At 51.1% G+C, this 21,045-nt stretch overlaps 1 protein-coding gene across 1 annotated transcript; it reads right to left on the reverse strand.

Moving 5' to 3' along the window:
• Nucleotides 1-4,877: 4,877 nt before the first annotated feature.
• On the reverse strand, nucleotides 4,878-6,439 carry BBA_00971 (stress response element binding protein; the record flags this gene model as incomplete). The annotated part of the gene is made up of 2 exons (XM_008596068.1): nucleotides 4,878-5,938; nucleotides 6,034-6,439. The coding sequence occupies 2 exons, from the start codon at nucleotides 6,437-6,439 to the stop codon at nucleotides 4,878-4,880; spliced, it is 1,467 nt and encodes a 488-aa protein (XP_008594290.1).
• Between the last annotated feature and the right edge of the window lie 14,606 nt (nucleotides 6,440-21,045).

A 21,045-nucleotide genomic window follows, 5' to 3' on the forward strand; every position in this document is an offset into this window, starting at 1 on the left:
GATTATTCCGAAATAACCACGGCAATAACCAAGGTATGTAATTCTACCCGCGGCAACCAAGACCCTGGTGATGCCATCTCAAGCACAGGCAGCTTTTTTGGTTGTTGTGTGGAGCGAATCTCACGTGCAGGTTTTGGTGTTTGAACATAGATTCTTTCATTCACAAAATTAGTCATCGTCACAGCTCATGCTTCTTTATGATTGTCTACGAATTTGAAGCCTTGTTCAACAGTAGCAAGATAATATCTCATCAATGCCCGTAAGGTTTGATCAGAAGTCACTCACCACTGCTCGCAGGCAACACAAAAGTGGATCCATATTGGGTAGGTAGGTTGACCACGATAGACACATCCACAGCATGTGCATACGGAGAATTTTTCCTAGTTACAAAGACACAAGACGAACGTTACATCTTGGCTACCAAATTGAAATCTCGGGCATCTCATACCGGCGTCTACAAATAGAAGCACTGGACGGTGCGGGCTCAGCCATATAAAAAACAGCTGCTATTGAAACAAGGCGGATTCAGGTTGGGAGGGAGGGGGGTTGACATTTGACATTCCAGGACCGGTTCCGCACGCATAAATGTCAGATCCGTGCAATTCTAGGGAAACATGCCACCTTTCTCCCTTGCACCGTGATCGACCCTGCAGGCGATCACTCTGCATCTGCCGTCCTGCTCATGCACGTTGTCGACCGGCTGGGTAATTCCGGAAGTTTGCCCGTTGTGCTGTCATGTACCAGCAGTGACATGTCTGCCGGAATCATGAGCCCAACAATTTCCGATTTTATTTTTTAGTTTATTTATTTGGGCTGCTTTGACTTGTAATCTTGGCGAAAGAAGCGAAAAAACGACCGATGCGACGGTGATGTGATGTGATGTGCTCTCTGCCCATTTAGTAGCGTCTCTCTTTTTCGGGCATGAATGGCTTATTAGTGGCAAATGGGTCCTATTCTCCCCAGAGGCCCAACAGTCACGCAATTTGATGAGTTGAAGTGTCTGTGGGCGTGTCCGTGTGCGACAAGTCGCCGAATCTCGCGTGGCTTTGCCGGCATCTTCAACGCCTTCATTTCAAGTACAGACAAGTCAATACCGGCTCTCAAGAGCCGGTGCGCCACGCTTGCATTGTACCTTGACCAGTGAGACAGCTATTAGACACCCTGGGACCCGTTTTCTGTCTGGGGTTAGGCGCCTGGACATTTTTGCATGCAATCCGTACAGATTACGGATACCAAAGAAAGTAATGCGACAATTGAGCAGCTAAAAAAAGAAGAGACATTCATCGGCAGTTCCCGCCTAATATGAGGAAGAGGGTGTAACCCGTACTCTCTTTTGGAATCACCAGTGGCTGACGCTTTTTTAAACTAAATACCTATGCTCCGTTATTAGGTAGTATAGTCTACGAATATAATTACCACGTCTGTGCCCCCATTGCAGTGTGGTCTCATGCGCACCGGAGCCTCAGCACATCACAATTACGTCGATGCATGCATTATGCACATGTATTAGAAAATAATAGAAACTGAATACTCCGTACGAATAGTTTGCCGTAGCCACGGTGGATATCACAGTCACCAGGTGTGACAGTGGCCATGGACTGATCAAGCGGTGAAAGCTTTTACCCTGTCAAAGCAATAGCCGCCTTGCATTATGACCCGTTGCTGATATAGCCTCGCTTGTCACTACAAGCGCCCTGGTTATTTAACCCAGCATAAATTCGAAACACGATTCATCATTTCCGGTCGGGTTCGAGAATAACTGAATTAGTTTGCCCATCGTTGGCCGGTCCCTGAGTTGGACGTTGCATGTACCGGCACATCCTGACAATCTACGAGATCCAACTAGCTAGGTTGTTGGTCAGGGTCTAACCATGGTGGTCCGACCGTTTTCGAGGGACTGGGAAGATACTTGATATCATATGCAGGAATGAAATTATCAACTTCCCGGAGCATTACGGCCGTGATGGGCCACTACTTGGTAGGATACCGTGGAACTGCTTCCAGGTTCGAGCATGCCATTTTGCCCAGATTTCGCTTCGAAAAATAAGCTTCCAGACGACGGAAAGACCACACGGATGTCCCACAGCGGCTGTTCGATGCACGGGCAAAGCGGGCAGAAGCGGGATCCGTGAATAAATGGCGAAAAAGAGGCTTGTTGGATGGGGACGTCGGCCATGCCTGTCCGTGTCTGTACCAAGTCAAGTATAACCACTTTTGCCACTGTGGCGATTTTCAGTTTGAAAACCAACCGAACCAACCACGAAGGAAAAAGCCTCCGAGGACAGTCCCAAGCTTGGACCATGGAAGGCTGGGAAATTACGCCTGGTGTTGGGTAGAGGGGTGCAAGCGAAGTGTGTATGGTGTCAGCCCCCCCCCCCCCCCCCCTCCCCGGGAGCAGGAAGAGAAGCACAAGATTCGAATCCATCGGCATGCAAGGGAGCTGGTTGCACGGTTCGCTCTCCCCGGTCGCCCGCTCAGAATAAGAACTCTTTTCGGCTGAGCCAGGGTCGCCTGTCAAGATGTCTTGTGCCACAACGGGAAACCCAGTTGGGAACCTTGAACCTACCACCTAGGTTAAAGCGACCATGCAAGAAGCAATGGGAAATTAGGCCATTCTCCATTTTTATTCTTCTTCACTTCTCGGGAAATCTCAAATCAGCAACACACCTTTTTTAAATCGCATGAAATATAGAGACAAGCATTGGTCTCCACAAGAAGATCCAGGCACCAGGCATCCCAGGTACGGACCGGGGAAGCCTAGCATGAAGCTCCGCCAGCCGCTAACCAGGTTTACATGGGCTGGAAAGGGGGGTGTGTGAGAGCGAAAAAGAGGACAAAGAGCCCACAATGCAATTTTGAAAAGATGAGTGAGTGGGCAGGAAATGGGAGGGGTGTGGGTGAGGCCACCAAGAAGCTCAGACCAACAAAGAGCTGATGATACGAGTAAGCGTTTTATGGCACCTCGTAGAACCGATGAGGCGCAGACGCAATACGTATAAAGAAAATAATCGGGGGTAAAGACAAATTAATACTACATAAAAAAAGATTAAAGAAAAAAAGGTGGCACTCATGTGAGATGGAAACGTCCACCGCTTCAATACTGGGTCGCAAGACCATCTAACTATTGATGGAGACGAGAGCTCAATACAGCTTCATCTTCTTTACCGCCTCTCAGGATGCATCACAGCATCGTTACTCTCTTTTTTGTCTCTTTAGATTATCTCCACCCTACTTCCTTGTCAGATGTGGGAATCGGAAACGGGTAGGGACATAAAAGAGGCTTTAGCTGACATTGAGGGAAGAACGGTGTGAAGAAGAAGAAGCAAAAAAAAAGTTGCTGAATCCGAGCATGCCGGGCCCATGTCGCAATTTTTTTATGATTCGGTTCTCGGCTGCATCGGCACGTAATTCTGAACCACTTGACCAGGGGCCATGTACGCCAAACGATGTTGCGCGGCGAATTCGGCTTCCTACATGTTCATGTCGTGTAATACAAGTGCAAGCTAGACCGAAAGAATGACGACTGGCTTTTCGTAAAATGTTGCTCCAACTACATGTACGGATACAAGATGCTGCAAGTACCAGTAGCTGCAGCGGACCTGCATGCAATTCCGGGTCCGCGGTACGGGGCTCCTCGTCTCTCCCCTCCTTCCACAACTTCTTCTTTTGCTTCTAGCTCAAATCGAGACCAATATACCCAGATAGCCAAGCATACTAATTAGCATGTAATATGTATTCCACGGAGCCCATATGCATGCGAAATTGGTGCGACGACACAGACCAGTATGGAGCAACAATCTAGATGCCTGAAGAAATTGACGGCGAGTGGTCCCCTTTGGATCCTTGAACGCCCGTGTACAACACCAGACGGGACCAGGGTGTTTTGTTCTACCAGAATCAAAACCGTCTTCACAGACCAATGCTAGGCTGTGCGTACTCTATCAGGGGACCCTCGTCTCTGCCCATCTCATCTCCAGTGGGTGGTGCGTGCGACGAACCATCTGGGAACCCGACCCAGCGAGTCCCTCATGGGGTTAATTTGGGCTAGCAAGTATCGTAATGACCGGTTCTCGACGACAAGCCTGCGCTTTTTACCTCGTTAGCACGAATCAGCCCTTCGACCAACTATGAAGACGGGAGAAATGATTGAGATTGACATATCCGGAGCAACGGCCGGTAAATGCGAAGCGAGGCCGGCCATCGTCGGCAAGCTTGTACATGTACGGAATAGACAGAGCAGTAAAGTTGCAGCCATGATTGATCATGTTGGATAGCGGCAAGTACAATCAAGCTCGTCCCCATCACGTACATGATCACAAAACAGTCTTTCAAAATGGTTTCAATTGTATTCGTCCAATAACAATCAATTTGGCGGAAAAGATTTCATCTAGTCCAAGGTGCAGACCAGCCGCGCCTTATGGTACTAAAGGATTACAACGAATGTAAAGAAAGAGTAAACTACCTGGCCTAAAAAGTGACCAAGCAGGACAACACACCAATAACAAGAGCGCCTGTCACGCCAAATTGATCCCAGAAAAATGTTCTTTCCATGCCTCCGATACTTTGTCCAACTTTTTTTTATCGTCATAAAAACTGCAACCGCGGATGCCATCCGACGACCACCGTATAAAAGGTTGTATGTCAAAACTTGATACAAGAACTGAAAGATGTGTGTAAATGCAGTCATAAACCATGGTTTTGTGCGTCCTTCCAGAAACATAAAATGCAGGCAACATGCATGTAGCTCTGCCGCTCCCCTCTCGTTCAAGAAAAGGGCATGAAGCCGCTTACCAGAAGATGAGGAGAGAGTTGTGAAATTATTCGTAGAAGACGTAATGGGCCAGGCCCGGGGGAAATAGTTGTCAAGCTCAAGGCCCTTAGTCGGTGCGCTTGCGCTTCTTCTTGTTATCAGAGGCGTCTTCTGTAATCTCGGATACTTCGGAGCCGATCTGAAACATGACCTTGCCGTAAGAAAACTCGTCTCCAGCATTGACAGGCATGGCGCTGCCGTCAAAGTGCGAGGCGTGATCCTCGATAAGATCCATGACGATAGCACCTCCGGAATGAGTGCGGGCATGCTGGGCAAGGTTGTCGCTGCGGGAGAACTTCTTGCCGCATTCGTTGCACTCAAACGGCTTCTCCTGTGTGTGGAGAGAGCGGTAGTGGCGTTTGAGATGTTCCTGGCGGCGGAAACGACGATTGCAAAGGTCGCAGACAAAGGTCTTTGAGGGGTCCTCGGTGAGGGACTGCTTGCGGCCACGACGGCTAGGCGCAGAAACAGTAGGAGAGTTGTCATCAGACGGCGAAGAGACGGTCGATTCAGAGGAAACAGAGGCAGCGCTGGTGGCCTCAACCTCGTCATCCGTAGGCTCAGAGGCAACTACGGCGTCGTTCTTGGGCGACGTTTTTAGCTTCTTGTCACGGTGCCCATCATCGACGTCGGTAGTAGCGTCGGCGCTGGGGAATGGCAGAAAGGAGAATGTGTCGTTGTCGTCGAAGGCAAGTTCATCGTCGAAGCTGCAGTGACCCAGAGATACAACCGAGGAGCCGGTGCAAGCGCGGGGACGAGTGGTCTCCCCGGTAGCGGTGGCCTCAATGTTGACAAGGTTGCTGAAATCATCCTCCGAGTCGAGGTCATCAAGATTCTGGAAAGATGGAAGGTCATGGGAGATGGCAGGGTTGAAATCAAAGGTTGGCCGGGCATTAGCGCCCTTGACATCGGCATCGCCCATGTTGCTCAGTGTAAACTCGGGAGCAAGGGTAGGATTGCCGGTAGAGACGGTAAGATTGCGTGGATCACAAAAGTCGACATCCTGCTCAGAGGCGATGGAGCGAGCGTAGGCTGGCGAGGGCGAGGGAGACAGCGACGGGCATGAGGTCATAGACACCAAGTCGCTGGTGCTCTGCTGGAGAGCTAGAGGGTGCGAAGCGATGTAGACTGCAACATTGTTAGCAAACTAGCCCCACTAAGTCGAGTATAGCCTCGTGGCCAGCAACGTGCCTGCTGGTCTCGGCCAAGCTATGGGAACTTACCAGGTGTCATAGGAGGAGAAGCACAGCTAGACCAGTCAAGAACCGAGGTCTCAACCGAGTCAAACAGGTCCTTGCCGGGGAATCCATCAAGGCCGGAGAACATGGGGTTGATGGGGGTCTGCAGGGCGTCGAACATCTTGGGGCTACCAATGGCACTTCCAGAAGTGGACAAAGGCGGCGTAGAGGGAAAGTGGCTGTCATAGACGTCGGCGTCGAGCATGGTCGTCTTGTGGGCACCATTGCTGTAGAGGGTGGGTGGCTGAGAGCAAGATGAGCCGGGGCGGGAGTAGATGGGCGTGGCGGGCATCTGCTGAAACAGATAGGCCTTGCGAGCATCGGACTTGAATTCTCGGTTGTTGAGGAAGGCCTGGGCGACCGATTGGGGTTGCAGCATTGCAGCTTCCATTGTGAGTGATTGTTTCGTCGTTTGTCTAGAGCTGGCAGTTAGCACTGGCGAGGTGGCTTTGGCGGGGCAAGATGCGCAGTGTCGTGGACAGCCAACAGAATAGACGAACCTTAAACAAGCGGGCGTCGAGCAGGGGCGAGTATCGAGAGATTACAGAGTATAATAGTATCGTGGCATGCGTAGATAGTGTACAGAGTCCGTTCGAAAGAGCAGGCGGTTTGGACTGGGACGTGGTAAATGAGGCGTTGGCAGGAAAGACGTCAAAGCCAAGAGAGTCGACTGGTCGCGAAAGAATGTCGTTGGAAGTCGGTGGTGTCGGGAAATCAAAAAGTTAAACAGCAGCGGGCTATTAGGATGGATATGTTGATGTACATGTAACTCTTGGTGAAGCAGTTCTGGACGAAAGGTAAGGCAAGAGCAGCAGGCTGGAGTGTGGTTGGCGGGTTGGCGGCTTGTGACGGATGTCACAGTGTAAGGAAAGTGAGGTAACTCGACAAGAGGAAATGGAGAGTTCCAAAGGTGAAAGTAGACAAGAGCAGGCCACAAAAAGAAGGAAGAACCAAGGGCAAATATAAAAGAGAACAAGATTATCCAAAAAGCACCGGTTCCTAACAGGATGCCGATCGTATGCCTCAGGGACAATGGAGATGGGGGGGGAGATGGGCATAAGTAGTCGGCAGCAGCAAGAAGAGACGTCGCAGTCAAAGTCGATGCAGCAGCGGCGCAAAAAGACATCCCGGTCGAGCCAGCGACCCATCAAGCGACAGAGATGGGCAGGCCAGAGTGGAAACGACATCCGTTGCGTCCACGGTGTCTCACACCACACACCCAGCGGCGAGGAACAGGACAGGACAGGACAGGACAGGCACAGGCAAAAAGCAAGGTCGCCAGGATATCAAAGCGGGCTTGCGGGGCCTTGCCAGAATAGCGGCGGCGCGCGGGCGAGCGGGTCGGGGTCCATGGCACGCCCCCGGTGTGGGAGGGAGTGCGATGGAGCAGGTCATGATGGAGGCAAGGAGGGTGTGGGTGGGTGGCGGTGGTGTGGCCAATGTGGGATTGGCGTTGGCATTGGGTTGGTGACAAGGAGACACGCCCGCAAGCCCGAAAAGCCTGGTGTTTTGGTGTGTCTGGGGCGAAGAGGCAGAGGCAGATGGAGTGGATACGCACATTTTGGCGACTGCTAAAAGAGAAGCGAATAAAATAAAACAGACAACGAGAAGAAGAAAAAACAATAATAAAGCATCAAGGAAAAAAGGACACGCACGCCAAAGCCAAAGCCAATGCCAATGTCAATGCCAACGCGAGGTGCCAAAAATATGTGGGTCGGTGAGGAAGATGTGGAGTGGTTGGCTGGCAGCGCATTTTAATGTTCATTTTCGTTTTCATTTTCATTTTAAGCACCTCAGCACCAGAATTACAGATTTACCTACCGGCAAAAAGACACCGCTCAACCACGGACACCAGCCTGCATCCGGCTTGTATTCGTAGGTGGCGGTCTACTGGTCTGCCGTAGCGGGCAGCAACGCAGTTTGCCCGCCTGTAATCCGTACTGGATTGCAGGTTGGAGTAGGAAGCCGTCATGATCTGAAAGACCATGTCATGACTCTTGAGCAAATGATGCTTCTCTTGATAAAAGGTAGTTGGGTGTGATGTGACGTTCGTGGCCAAACGCTCCAGCGGCGCAGCCACAGCCCCAGTCCTTCTAGCGGTGCGGTGCTAATTCGGGACACACACCTCGCTGCTAACAAATCCCAAAGAGTACCTTGAGATACCATCAAGGCATATCGATCATGGGCATATCGATACACACGTTACACTTCTCGACGTCGCCGACCTCTGCTTATTTTACTTTGGCGCGTCCTCGTATGCCGCCATCCAATGTACCTACGTTGTACTCCGCACTGCGGTACCCGTATTCCCAGCCAGGCTGCCTCTCGCGGCAAATTAACAAGGGCCCAGCTGGCAGCCACTCTCATCCAACAACCACCACACAATGTACACATTGCACACCACCATCACCACCCACTCAGCCCACAACGTCTCTCTCTACCTATTCCTGGCCTCGTCTCTCTCCCGGGGAGGCTAGGAAGCCCGTGTTAGCGCAACTCGCATCCCGGCGGCTGGCCAAGAAATAAAATTTCCCTCTGACACAGTCGCCAACAGGGTTTCCAGAGACGAAATGAGAATGGAGAAGACGGCCATGCCCGTGGCAGCCAAAGTCTAGCCCAACTATTATTATTGAACCGAGCTAGTTACAGAGTAACAACGGAATATGATCCCAGCCTTCCGCGTAGTTTGTCACCCAGATTCCTCTTTCTTTCATAAAAGAAAAACAATTGCAGGTGGATGTCCTGGATTTTTTTTTAGGTGTGGGTAGAGACTGGTGGTGTCGAGTCCTGCCCGGCAGTACCTTCCAAGCTGGCATGTCGCAAACCTTGAACGACAATGTGCGATGCATTACGTGGACGCGAACATGCACGCACGCGCTGCGAAGCACGGCTTTCCGCGTCTTTTTCTTTCCTTCCCTTTGACTCGCCGCGCGTTCTGTTCAGACGGGGATCCAGCACTCCAGCAAGCCTCAGTCATCCGCCTCAAGGGCAGGCAAGCACAAAAAAAAGAATTAAAAAAGAATAAAAGAAACAAGTGCGCGCGTACATGCATATCCTGTGTGCCCAGAGTGCCAGACCCAGCCAACCACAACCGCAACTCGCGACGCGCACCAGCACAGGGCACTAAAGTCAACGCGCCACTTGTTATCCCCCAATGCAGTGCTTTTTTTATGCCGAGTCCACAAAGTCGCACACCCTGATTCCATCCATCACAATTCATGCACACTGCAGTTGTGTGATAGGTTGGCGGCTCGGACCACCCCCCTCCCTCCCTCTCAGTCTTGCACATCTTTCTTACTTGTGCAAACCAAGGCAGAGGCACCTGCGAGCAGCACCGAGAGCTGCATCAGGTCTGCACCGACTTGTGTAATGTGCAAGCACGGCGCCTGTGCACAGCCTTTGGGCGTTGCACTTGCGCACGCTCGACCAATGCCATGCACAAAGATGCCGCCGACGGTGTTGGCGTCATCCACCTATTCGACTCTTGTGACGACTTCGTTACTCTCTAGCGTTGTTCTTCAGAAGATATCTCGTCTTCGACTGTCACCCTTCGTCTCATCTCTCTGTTTCGTTAGCTGCCGTAGAGACGACAGCGCCCCCGAGTGAATGCCCATCCAACAGGGAAGCTCCTCAGCAGCCATCCCGCTAGCCAGAACTTGTGGCTGCGCCATACGTGCCATCTTCCAGCATGCGCTCTTTTCACCACGCTCTTCTGTCCAAAGGTGAGACCATCAAAACCCAATCTCTTCTGCTTGTTCCTCTCGCTGTGGGCCTCTGATCATCACAGCGGCCCCAGTCGCGAGCGTCATTTTTTCTCTCCTTCCATATTCTTCCACTGGCGGCGGAGCTCGGTTGGGAATGGAGGCACGACGCACAACTAATAATAATAGTTAAACCCAAATTCTTGGGCCGTCCAGATACGAAGAAAAAAAAAAGGCCACTGTCTCGCTTCCCGCGTACGGGACAAAGTCTCAATATAGAAACGGGCTGTGCATAATCCCCAATAGCCACATGCATTACATGACAGCCCACACAGCCCAGCTGTATCTGATACAGATATTGTGCCTGCATTGCATCGTAATCATGTAAACCGCCATCGATTATTAGAAATACGACACACGCACGCGCACATCTATAGACGGGTAGGAATATGTGCTACGCTTCAAATGTTGCAGCCGTTACTTGCTTCCACGCTCACAGCCGGCAGCATCGGAAAAGTGCAGAACCCTACTCCATCATCTCAGGTTAGCCACCAAATAATGGTTAGCGGCTATGGTTGCCGATTTCAAGTTGGGCCCTCGCAAATACGAACTCTCTGCCAGACTCCGACGTCAGCGTCATGACATTGTCGCGCCCACCACGGACTGAATAGGGAGTGGCAACTGCCCATTGCTACTGCTGCGCAACATTGGCAGCTATTATCCCGCTTTTCTGCCGTGCATCGCCGCTTGTCGCACCTTCTTAATGCATCGGCAGATGGCAGCTTCCTGTCGAAGAGATAATCAACAACGCTACCGTCACATCCTCAAACGAGTGCACATGTCGAGACCTTTGCCGGGGCCACGCCGATCCCAATTGAAGCCCTTGAATGGGATATGCTCGGTACTGGCTGGGGTGCAGTGACATTGTGATTACACTATTACGCCGTTTATGCACACAATAATCCAATAGAGGGCTAAGAGGCTAGCCGAGGCTGACTTGCCCTCATCATCACCATTGCACACTTTTTTTTTCTTTAAAGAGGTGGTGATGGGTTTACTATATTCTGCTGCCCGGTCCCAGAAAACCCTCTCGCGGATGAGTCGACGCCGCAGGTCAAATGCCCAAGAACAACAGTCACCCCAACTGCATGTTTCTCATGCAACTATGTTCTTGGCCAGGCTGTTTTACGCTCGCTGCGCAGAAAAAGCTGCCTTGCTGGCGACATGACAGGTGGGCCCAGCAGCATTAGCAGCAACTACATGATGGCTGCGCACGCATCGAGCAACCATTCACAGCGTCGCAACCGTTCCCTGCCCTACATCATTTCAGCCTGCGATGCACACTGCATGGAGCTAAAAAGGCTGCCGGTCCTGTTGCCAGCTTCAAGCACAAGAATACCTTGCCCGTCTAACCCCAGAAGAATTCAACCTACCCGGAAATCAAGAAAAAAAATCGAGAAACAACAAGAGTCTCAGCGCAGTGGCATGCCCGACCCCATCGTCTTGACATATCGCACTTGACAGCTTTCTTGTAGATGGCCGAGTCGAAAAGGCCGAGATGAATACCACACCCACGGCTCACCCACATTCGCGGGTCTCCCGATGGAAGCCAAATTCGTCACCGTGTCAAATCAGCGCTGGCAGGCCCCAGTCCGCGCCAGTTTCACCATGAAGATCTGGCAACGCGAGTCAGCCTCAAACCCCCAGCGGCGGCGTGTGTCGTCCAAACCACCCACGATGCACACCAGATGGCATTCTTCAGCAGCATGACAAGTGGGAGATGTGGGAGATGCGCGAAGGGGGGGCAGCCAGAGCACTGTCCATCTCCATGTGCTCTGTGCGGCTCACATTCCATAATTCTTCTCCGTAAATTCCTTTTCAGCTCCCTTTTATATGGTGTAGATGTCATCATGTTACTCCCTCTACTCCGTACGGAGTATAACAGTTCAAATGAGCAAGTGGATGTGATTATCTCGTCATGGTTTTTGCTTTGTATGCTTGACTCAATTTTCTCTTGAAACAGTGCCAATGAAGGGCAGCGACAGTGGGTGCCCTCTGCATGCGCAGAGTCACTCTCCATCTCATGCAGGTCCATCCCGTCAGTGCAGACACGTAACCGATATACCCGCCCCGTTGGGCACGCGGCATCTTGGGGTCAGAGCGACAAGCTGTGGATCCGGCTGAATAAAAACCTCCAAGCTGATACTTTGCAGTACTGAGCAGTCAGATCCCTCTCGTTCACGCCAAAACCCATCGCACCGCAATACACAAGACGCCAAAATAAGTACAGATTACCTGCATGGCATTTCCTCACGCAAATAATGTAGGTGCGCGGCCGCAGTGCAGCGTGGCGGCGGAGAGGGCCAGCCATCAGCACCAACGGGCAACCTTCCCATCTTGGTTCGTGGCGTTCCGTATTCCTCCAAGCCTTGCAAACCGTATCCATGCAGGCCCAAAAGGAAGGGTTCGCCGCCAAGTTCTTCTTCCTTGCCTCTTGCGCCACCAAGATCAGGCCCTCCTATCCGCACCGTCATACGAGAAGGTAGCCGTGGTGGAGTGGAGTGGGCATCAGTGGGATGCAATCCTCTCGTCGTCGTAATCCTGGTATTTCAGAGAGTCAAGACTCAAGAGGTACTCAAGCCCAGAACAGGCCCGACCGGTTGCACGATACGATTCGTAAACAAGTGATGAATGGATTATGGGGTTTACCAATGCCCTCTGGCACTAACTTTTTGGTTCAAAAAAACCTTTCATGCCGTGTATTGACTGGCTGTCTTTACTGGTAGACTGACGTTGCGGCTTGATAGTCGACTTTTGATATCCACTAAATAGGATGGTTCTAGCGTTCCGGGCTGCTGGATACCTGGGTGGCCTCCTGGGTATGATTAGAGTTGCCAATTGCTGAGCTGCAGGCTGCATGCCTACTTGGCAATCAAGAATCCTACGGTGAACTTGCAGTGGCTCCCGTGGCTTGCACAGCAAAAGGTGTAAATCTAATACGGATGGGTGTAAAATGAAACGCAACGGCTTGCGACGCCTCTTTCGGAGTCTTGCCTATCAAAAAATGCAGCTCGTTACGAGTAATGTGGCCGTGACGGTGTCGATGGATCGGCGACCTCTGCCGCATGATTCGCAAGAAACTCTTCGTTTGCGAGCCGTCCCAGCTGGGCAGGCAGGTTCTGCAAGCGGCACGGCAACTAAATATTTCAGGCAGCCATTGAATCATATTGTTTCAACGGCACAGCGGCGAGAGATGGCTCGACAGATTAAATAATGGCTGCTGGCTGATCGCTTGAGCGGTAGAGCCAAGGGCCGTTCCGATGGTCGGGAGGGCCGGCGCTAGAGCATCAATGAACAGGCGACAGGGCTTTTGGGCCTGGAGACGAACCAGACAGCCACCATTATGAGCAAGATTTTCATTGGCAGGCAAAAGTTCTCCCAACATGTGCCGACTTTGCACACAAGTGACAAGGTGCCAATCACGAACCGCGGACATGGATGGTACATGTGCGCGCCTCTCGGCCGATCAGGTTCCTGGACTTGCACAAGCCCTGTCCTCGCCACTGACCTGCATCGCCTACCAGTAGGACAGACTGAAGGGTTTACTTGTCCGAAACAAAAGGTGGGAATCTCAGCCCGGGACGAGTCCTATTGGCCGAGGCCACGAGGAATGAAACCTGAAACCTTAGCGTCGCCTAAGTGAGCGATGTCTTGAAGCTAGCGACTACCCTTTGCCCCCCCTTGTCTCCTCGATCCCACTTTGGGTGATTCTTTCCACACGCCAGCATCCAATCTTTTTGACTTTTTTTCGCACCATGGATCAGAGCAGATTAGCGGTGATGGACTTGTTACCCACAGAACCACTGGTCGGTACCTTTTTTGCAAGTAAATACACGCTGCGCCTGAGTTGGTCGGGCTGTCCCAGCGGGCTGGGCAAGGGCTCTATGCGGGAGCACAACACCGGCTGCATGCAATTGACGGGACAGCTCTCATGCCGGATCCGTGTGGTCAAGAACTTTCGCATTTTGACTTTGCCATGGCATTTCAGCATTGCCACAGCGTGCTTTGATCTTGCGGTGCGGGGAAGCTGGACCTGAACGTTGCTCGCTTGCTAGAGCATCATGCGACGGTGAACTAGTTTGGACGGACTCGCAAGTTGTATACTCACCCCGCCAAACAGATCAGAATCTGGAAGTAATACTTGGCCTATGTTGTGTATGCAGTAGCGCAAGCACTGGCTCGTGCGTATCTCGGGGCTCAAGCAATCGTTGCGCCATCTTGAACCACATACGAATAGCAGGAGCTACGGCAGATGTCATTTCGAACTCTATTGGTGCGGCCTGCGCAACCTGTACCGCTAGTGCGTCATTTGCTACGAGTTGAGGGTTTTACCCATCTTCCGAGCCCGTCTGTACGTGCTAGTCGTCGCTAGTTTGAGTCCCGAGTGGCATCCATTCTACCAGTAGTTACGAAGTAACATCTCATAAGTGTGATCTCAGAAGGAAACTGTGGGGAGCAGACCAGAGGCATCCCGACGCCTGGGTAGAGGAATGGGAGGAAACCTAGATCGACTAGTTTGCGAGACGCCTCGTTTCAGGGCGTAGCGTTGCTCCAGTAGCTAGGCGACCTCTTTGTTGGTGTCTGTTGACAAGTCGAGACGGTTGATTTGTCTATTCTCGAGATGTTCAAACAAACCAAACCATGTTTACTCCAGGCGATCCTCGCAGTGTTGATGAATGTATCCGTAATACGAGCTGGAGACTTCGGCTGTGCCTGCAGCAGCGCAAAGGAACCAAGCAGACGCCTCAATCGATATTAGCAGCAGCCACCCACAACCTCAACGACCTGAAAGAAAAGAAAAAGTTCCGCAGGCGTTGCGGAGTACCGAGGAAGCACAGCAGCTGGATCGGTAACTAACAAGGCATGGTGAGAGAAAAAGATGCGCAGCCCAGCAATGGCTTGCGGCGTGGGGAAGAAGGATCCGGGTGGAACAACGAATACTGACCACTGGTAAGGTGGCACAATAATGGTGACGGCCCCGGGGCTGCATGGGCTTGCATGAGCTCGGCTGCACAGTGAAATTTTATGCTGTGCACGCAAAAAGTGTTCCTGCATCATCACATAGCACCGCGACCCCATCTTGCTGTCGCGGCTTCTCCGCACCGTACTTGTACATATGCAGTAATAAAAGTGAAGAGCGTTGTGCAATCCAGGCCAGCTCCACTCATGCAGGTACCAAGCTCATGCAAAAATGAAGTCGGAATATGCAGGTACCGAGACCGGCCCAAGGCACCAAGGCACCAAGGCACCACTTCCTGCAAAACCCAGGCACAAGATTTGCATACATTTTGTCAAATCCACCACTAATTAGCAGCAGCATCCACCCGACCTCACCGGAATGGCACGCTGCTCCTCTTCCGATTGCCACTGCCAACCTTTGCACCACCTCCCTCCCGCCAGCCTCAGTCGACTCCATCTCGCTGCATCCCAATACATCATTACGGACTAGCTGCGTACATGACGAGTATTGCTCCAACTATCCAAATATTGCCGTTTGGCCCACTGTCGCCCGCCCGGCTGTCGTTGCAAAGAAAACGATTATCTGCCCTGTCTTGCTTCTGCCAATACCAGTACAAACGAATGCCGACGTTCAACGTCTATGTAATCTCCTCGACTCACGCCATTCGCTCGTGGTTTCTTTGCCATGGCTTGGTTGACAGGGTCTGTCGACCCGGCAGACTGGACGACGGACAGGTTTGCGGACTGTCTGCTGCAACGCCTCGGTACCGCCTGCATGTGTCGCTGCTGGGGAGGGGTGCGTCCTGGAATACCTGTTAACCGATGGTCATGATCCTTGGTAGTTCATCTGCGGCCCTATTGACAGGCCTTCCAGGCTCGGGAAGTTTCTTTTGGGCCATCTGCACGTCCCTGGCTAGGCTGTAATTTCTCTTCCTTCTCGGATTTGGGGAGAGACTTGGCCAAACCCTGCTATGGCTTTTGAGCAACATTGCCACAACCAGGCTTCAGAGTTGCATCACTAGCATCAACTGCCCCCTTGCCCCTGTCGTCTAGCGCCTGTTGGTCCTGGAGGACATGATCCTTGCTGTCAGCCACCGAACAGACACAACCTTGCGGTCTCTTGTCAACGCGGCAAAGTCTCGAATTCGCCACCTCAAATCTCCAAGTAGACAAGGGTTACATTTCCGTGCTACACTAAGAAAGAAAAGATATGCGCAAATCCTACGCCACGTCGTTGGTCGAGGCTCACGGCAGTCATCTTCTCTCATCCGGCAAAACGGTCTTGCTATTAATCTGAATCATTCACCTTTAAAATCAAGAAAACGGTCCCGGAACCTCGAGAGTTATCAGTAACTGCCCTTGTTCAAGTTCTCTTGTCACCGCCATAAGTATGGATACTGTTTTGGTGCCGGTGCGAATTCGGAAGCAGATGAACTGCCCCGCCGTCCGACGAGGATACATATTCGAGCCCACTTCCTGCCCATGTCTAGTCGATCAGTCCCCGGATTATTTTTTCCACGCACAGTCAACGCTAGGATACGTAACTCTACTAATTGTCCCGGAACACAATCGAGAGAGCAGGCCACAGTAATTGCCATGCTCGATTGGGAGATTCTTTGCTCTTGTCGCTTGCACTCGAACCAGCTTGGTGACAGCACTGGCAAAGCTGGTGACAAAGTAATTGGCCGCACTTTCAGAGCTGCTGGCATAATGACGGTGTTGCTGTTGTTGATTTTCAACCTCAGAGATCATGAATTGACGCGCCATTCTCGTCGCTATGCAGAAACGGATATTATTCTATACTGAACACTTACGAGGATCGATATCCAACACCGCTTATCAGGCGACATTGTGAGGAAAGGGTCTTTCGAACCTTGCTAGTCTTGTTATAAGCCCCCTGGCTGAGCTAATAATGCTACAGACAAGACAGACCTTCTGGAAGGTTTCGTAGGCTTGAGCCGCTTGACCACCCTACCCAGCGGGCCGGCAATTTGAGCCCATGCAGCCGGTTGAAGGATGCTGGCGCGCCGCGACAGGGCAGTGGCTCACTCTCATTTTGATACTGGATCACGGCAATTTAGTCTGCTCCATCGTCTTCAGGTGCACGAGCCATGTTCTCTATGGATCGCTTCACCAGAGTGAACAGGTGTCAATCTTTTCATGTCTTGTTGATAGCACTGGCCGCTAGTTATTCCAGTAGCAACCATTAGCTACTGGTATTGCACGCAACGCCACGAGCGGTTCACAACCGGCACGCCCGCGGTAAGTAGATTTGTTCCCGCAATGGATACCGAGGAACAAAATATCGGGATAGTTCGTTCCTTGTCAGATTATAGTTTTGGTAACAGGCCACCGAGAAGCTCGTGCTTTCCGGGCCTGCCTGAGACTGAACTCATAACGAGCTAGCGTGGCAATAATACTGAGCTCATAATGAGCTACTGTGGCAAAACCGTTGCCTATTGATCAACTCTTTACTCCGTATCCGCGCGTCCCAGACGTCCAGCGGAGCACAGGTACATCAGACCGACTACAAACTCGAGGCGGGCGCATTAGAAAGCTTGTGGTTATTGTCCATACCCCTCCTCCATTCAGCCGCAGAATCTGACAACAGTTTGAGTTGACTGTCAGACTATGTATTAAGGTACTGATATGCGTAAATAGGGCTCGGGTGAAATCTGCGATTCAATGCGGGCGCTCAAAAGAAAAAAAAGCAATCTTGTCACAGCGCCATCGCTGTCATGTGGAGCCGATTTGCTTCTTTCCGCCACACACATGATGTTTTCTTTTTCAGATAACACCTGCGTTGGCTCCTCCCTTGCCTTTTCTTTGTCGTCTTCAGTTCTTTTTGTGTGTTTTTTTTCTTTTACCTTTTTTTTTTCTTTACTTTTTTGCTTTTGCCATACCGCTTTCTTGGTAAAGTGGTCCCTGGCGTTGGTGTGCGTTGGTGTGCGTTGGTGTCAAGGCTGTCATCGCTTTGACATTTTTTTTTGACTCTCTGATCGCGTGTAGGGTCCTGTATGTGGGTGGCACGTCCCAACTTACACAACTTACACTTAAAAAAAAAAAAGTCGGACGGTGGCCGGTCTGAGCGTTGCCTGTCAGGCGATGACAAGAAAGAAGGTCATGGCAGAATGCGACAAGCGAGAGCCGGCGAGACAGCGGCCTGCTGGCTGACTCGAGTTATGCCCGTGTTTGCCTCGCCGGAGAAGTCTTCCGGTAGATAGTTGAGCATGGATGAGAACGGCATCTCTAGATGTCGTAATCAGATTGCCTGTGCATCTAGCATCGGCCTTGAGACGTCCGAGCTGCCTATGTATGAGATGCATTGACATTTTTCAGGCGGTGCTTGCTTTTGCCATCTCTTTCCACCACACAATCTTTCCTCCCGCTCCCGTCACTTTAGGTTTTTTTCTCTCCCGTCGCTGACCACATCCTGTTCATGCAAGCCACTCTTCTTGTCACCCGTTTGGACCCTCTGCGTGCTTGGGCATGGCCTTGACTCGTACGAAGAAGGGATTGAGAGGGCGAGTAGTCAATTGCTTTGCCTTCCAGTAACGGCGTAGAGAGGGATTGACAAAGGTCCGAGGTGCGCCTTTTTTTTTTTCTTTCTCTACATTTTCTTTTTTACTTTTTCGTCTTGGGGGCCTGGGGTGTGTCGAGACAGACGCGTTGTTTTCTTTACCAAACTGAATCGTAACGAGAGATATTTCAAATGCTCCATCTCATCCGTCCCTCCATCAGAGACTTGAGGGGCAAAAGGAAAAGAAAAGAAAAAATAAGCGGCTCGATGAAGAGGGACAGATTTCTCGACGCGATGCTTTACACTAATAGGGTTGACTGGAATGTGCATACGTAGTCTTCGTACCTGTCACTTTAGCTTGACGCCCTCCCTTCCTTGACCAAATAGCCTCTGATGTCTCGTTTTCTTCCGATCTCTCTGCGACTTGCTCGATGATGTGTCGACTTTAAATTCCCCGGCCGTCCTCGGGCTTGCAATCTGGAGATCCCATGTTTCACGATGGCGTAAGTGCCCGTTGGACCGCACAAGGTATGGGGCAGCTCTTCAACCGCACAGCCTTGGTTGTATGCCTCGCGTTGAGCTTGGGTGGTAATCTGATGGATATCTGATTGGGGCAATGCAGTCTTGTCTTTTTGCTCTCAGTTTCAATGAATATCTTCAGCCGCCATCATCAAGGGAAAGAGGCGGAGGATCTCGAGCAGCTGTGTCCCCTGCATCTGCTACGCAATGTCGCGCGTCACGATTGTTGCTTTTTTTTTTCTTTTAAGAAAAATGTCATCTTTTGAAAAATGAACTTTGAGACTGGATCAAGTGTTCATGTTTCGTAGTATAAGCGTGGAAAATATTGTTGTTTTTTCTTTTTTTCTAATTGCAACTTGCTTAACTAGCTTCTTCATCTTTGTTTTTTTACTTTCTTTTTGCGTTGCAGACGATGGCATGACTGCTTTTCTTTTTTTTTTTTGGCTGCCACTGTTTTTTGCTTCTTCATTGTCAGTCATTCTCTTCTGCGCAGATTTCAGTAATACATGTAAAAGCTGGTCGAGTGTCTTTCTCGAGTCGTGTACGTGACGGTTCGATGCACGCTCCCTTGCAGCAAAGCATGTGCATGGCCAAGGAGGAAACAAAGATGGGTTGGTGTCTGCGAAACATGTGTTCGTGCCATTCTGGCTTGTTGGAGGGAGGGTGCATCTAACAAGATGCCATCTCAAGTCCATCGCCCAGCCATCAGCTCGTCTCTCTCAGTTTTTAGTCTGCAGCGTGGTCGGCCGCTCCATTAGCTTGTGAGGCAATGCCGCTCGGCGAGAGATCGACGTTTCATGATGCGCGACTACGAGGAAAAAAGGCTTGAGCGTCTCCTGAGGCGAGTTGAGGCTCCGCATAAGACGCCTCCGCATGAGAACCGTGTTGCTAGATCCGCCGAGAGACAAGGTTTTACCCCGCGTAGCTGCAACATCTGCATTGCCATTCCATGTCCTCTCGTGACCCAGCGATGCAAGGAAACCATATGGTGCTATATATCCGTACATGTCCTCATACCTTGATGCCCATGTGATGTAGCCCATCAATCGTTCCAAGACCACGCCGGTGAAGGAAACGACTTCATTCCGCCCAGTACCTATGTTGAAAAGTCAGTTCTTCCTTCAATGACAAGTAGAGAACGGACGTGGTGGAACCAAGCTCCCTGCGTCTGCCGGTGTTCTTGGCGTCAATGAGCCCACGTGAAGTCTAAAAACTGGCCCGAGAAGGCGTGCATTAGCTGGCAAGCTGAGTGAACTTAAAAAGTTCCGCGATTTCGTCATGGTGCCATTTAGGGTAGGGCAACTGCGTGTGGGCGAGGCGGCGTGGGCCTCGGCGAGTCGTGAGAGGAATGGATGCAATTGGAAGCAAGGGGATTGAAAGAAAGAAAAAAAAAAGGGCATCATCAGCCAGGTAAAAAGGAATTGGCAATTCGCCAGTGTGTCGAAGCCTGCAAGGGCAAGTGCAAATGAACACCTGCCCGTGTCGTCTGATGATCGAATAGGCTAGCTCTACCGCCACGCGTTCGAAAGCGACCAATACTTGCTGAACTTACCGCACGGGAATGTTGACCAGTGACAATAGTGTATATTAGAACAATAGCAGCCATGTATTCGAAGTAGGACCTCATGAGGAAGATGACTTCTGATTGTCGTAAGTCGACGGCGAGTTAACACTATCGATTGCTGTCACAAAGAGTGATGTGCCTCCAGTCATATTATTACTGTGAACATGTCTATTAACTGCGCTCAACTATATGTTCCATGTTCTCCAAGTCGTTCTCACAGCGTGGCGGCTCGGACAGCAAGCTCATCACCGGCTCAACTGACATGCCACGAGAACATCTGCCAACCATCAGCATGCGTCAGGATGCGAACTTGCTCACCAACGAACGCTCCCATGAAAAACCAAAGTACGCATATAAACCACGGGTATCATGCATTGACACCTCGAACATGAGAAAAAGCCGTAGGCGTCGACAGGGTTCAGGCTTTCATAGCCCCAATGAGCGCTATCACAAAGAACGTCGAATGCGAGTCTTCAGGTGCTGGGCAAGAACTCTGCCCAGCGGACGAATAAAGCCACAGTAATCATACCCAAGTAACCATGCAAACTGCGCATCCATATGTTTGTGTGCCAGCGGTGTATCTGTACTCATGTTGTGCCTCCAATCATAGGTACTCCCAGAGTACCTCGTTTTTCAGTACCATGTATCTAATAGATTCTCATCACGCTCAAGTC

Source organism: Beauveria bassiana (genome assembly GCF_000280675.1).
Source record: "Beauveria bassiana ARSEF 2860 unplaced genomic scaffold BBA_S00002, whole genome shotgun sequence".
Taxonomy (NCBI): domain Eukaryota; kingdom Fungi; phylum Ascomycota; class Sordariomycetes; order Hypocreales; family Cordycipitaceae; genus Beauveria; species Beauveria bassiana.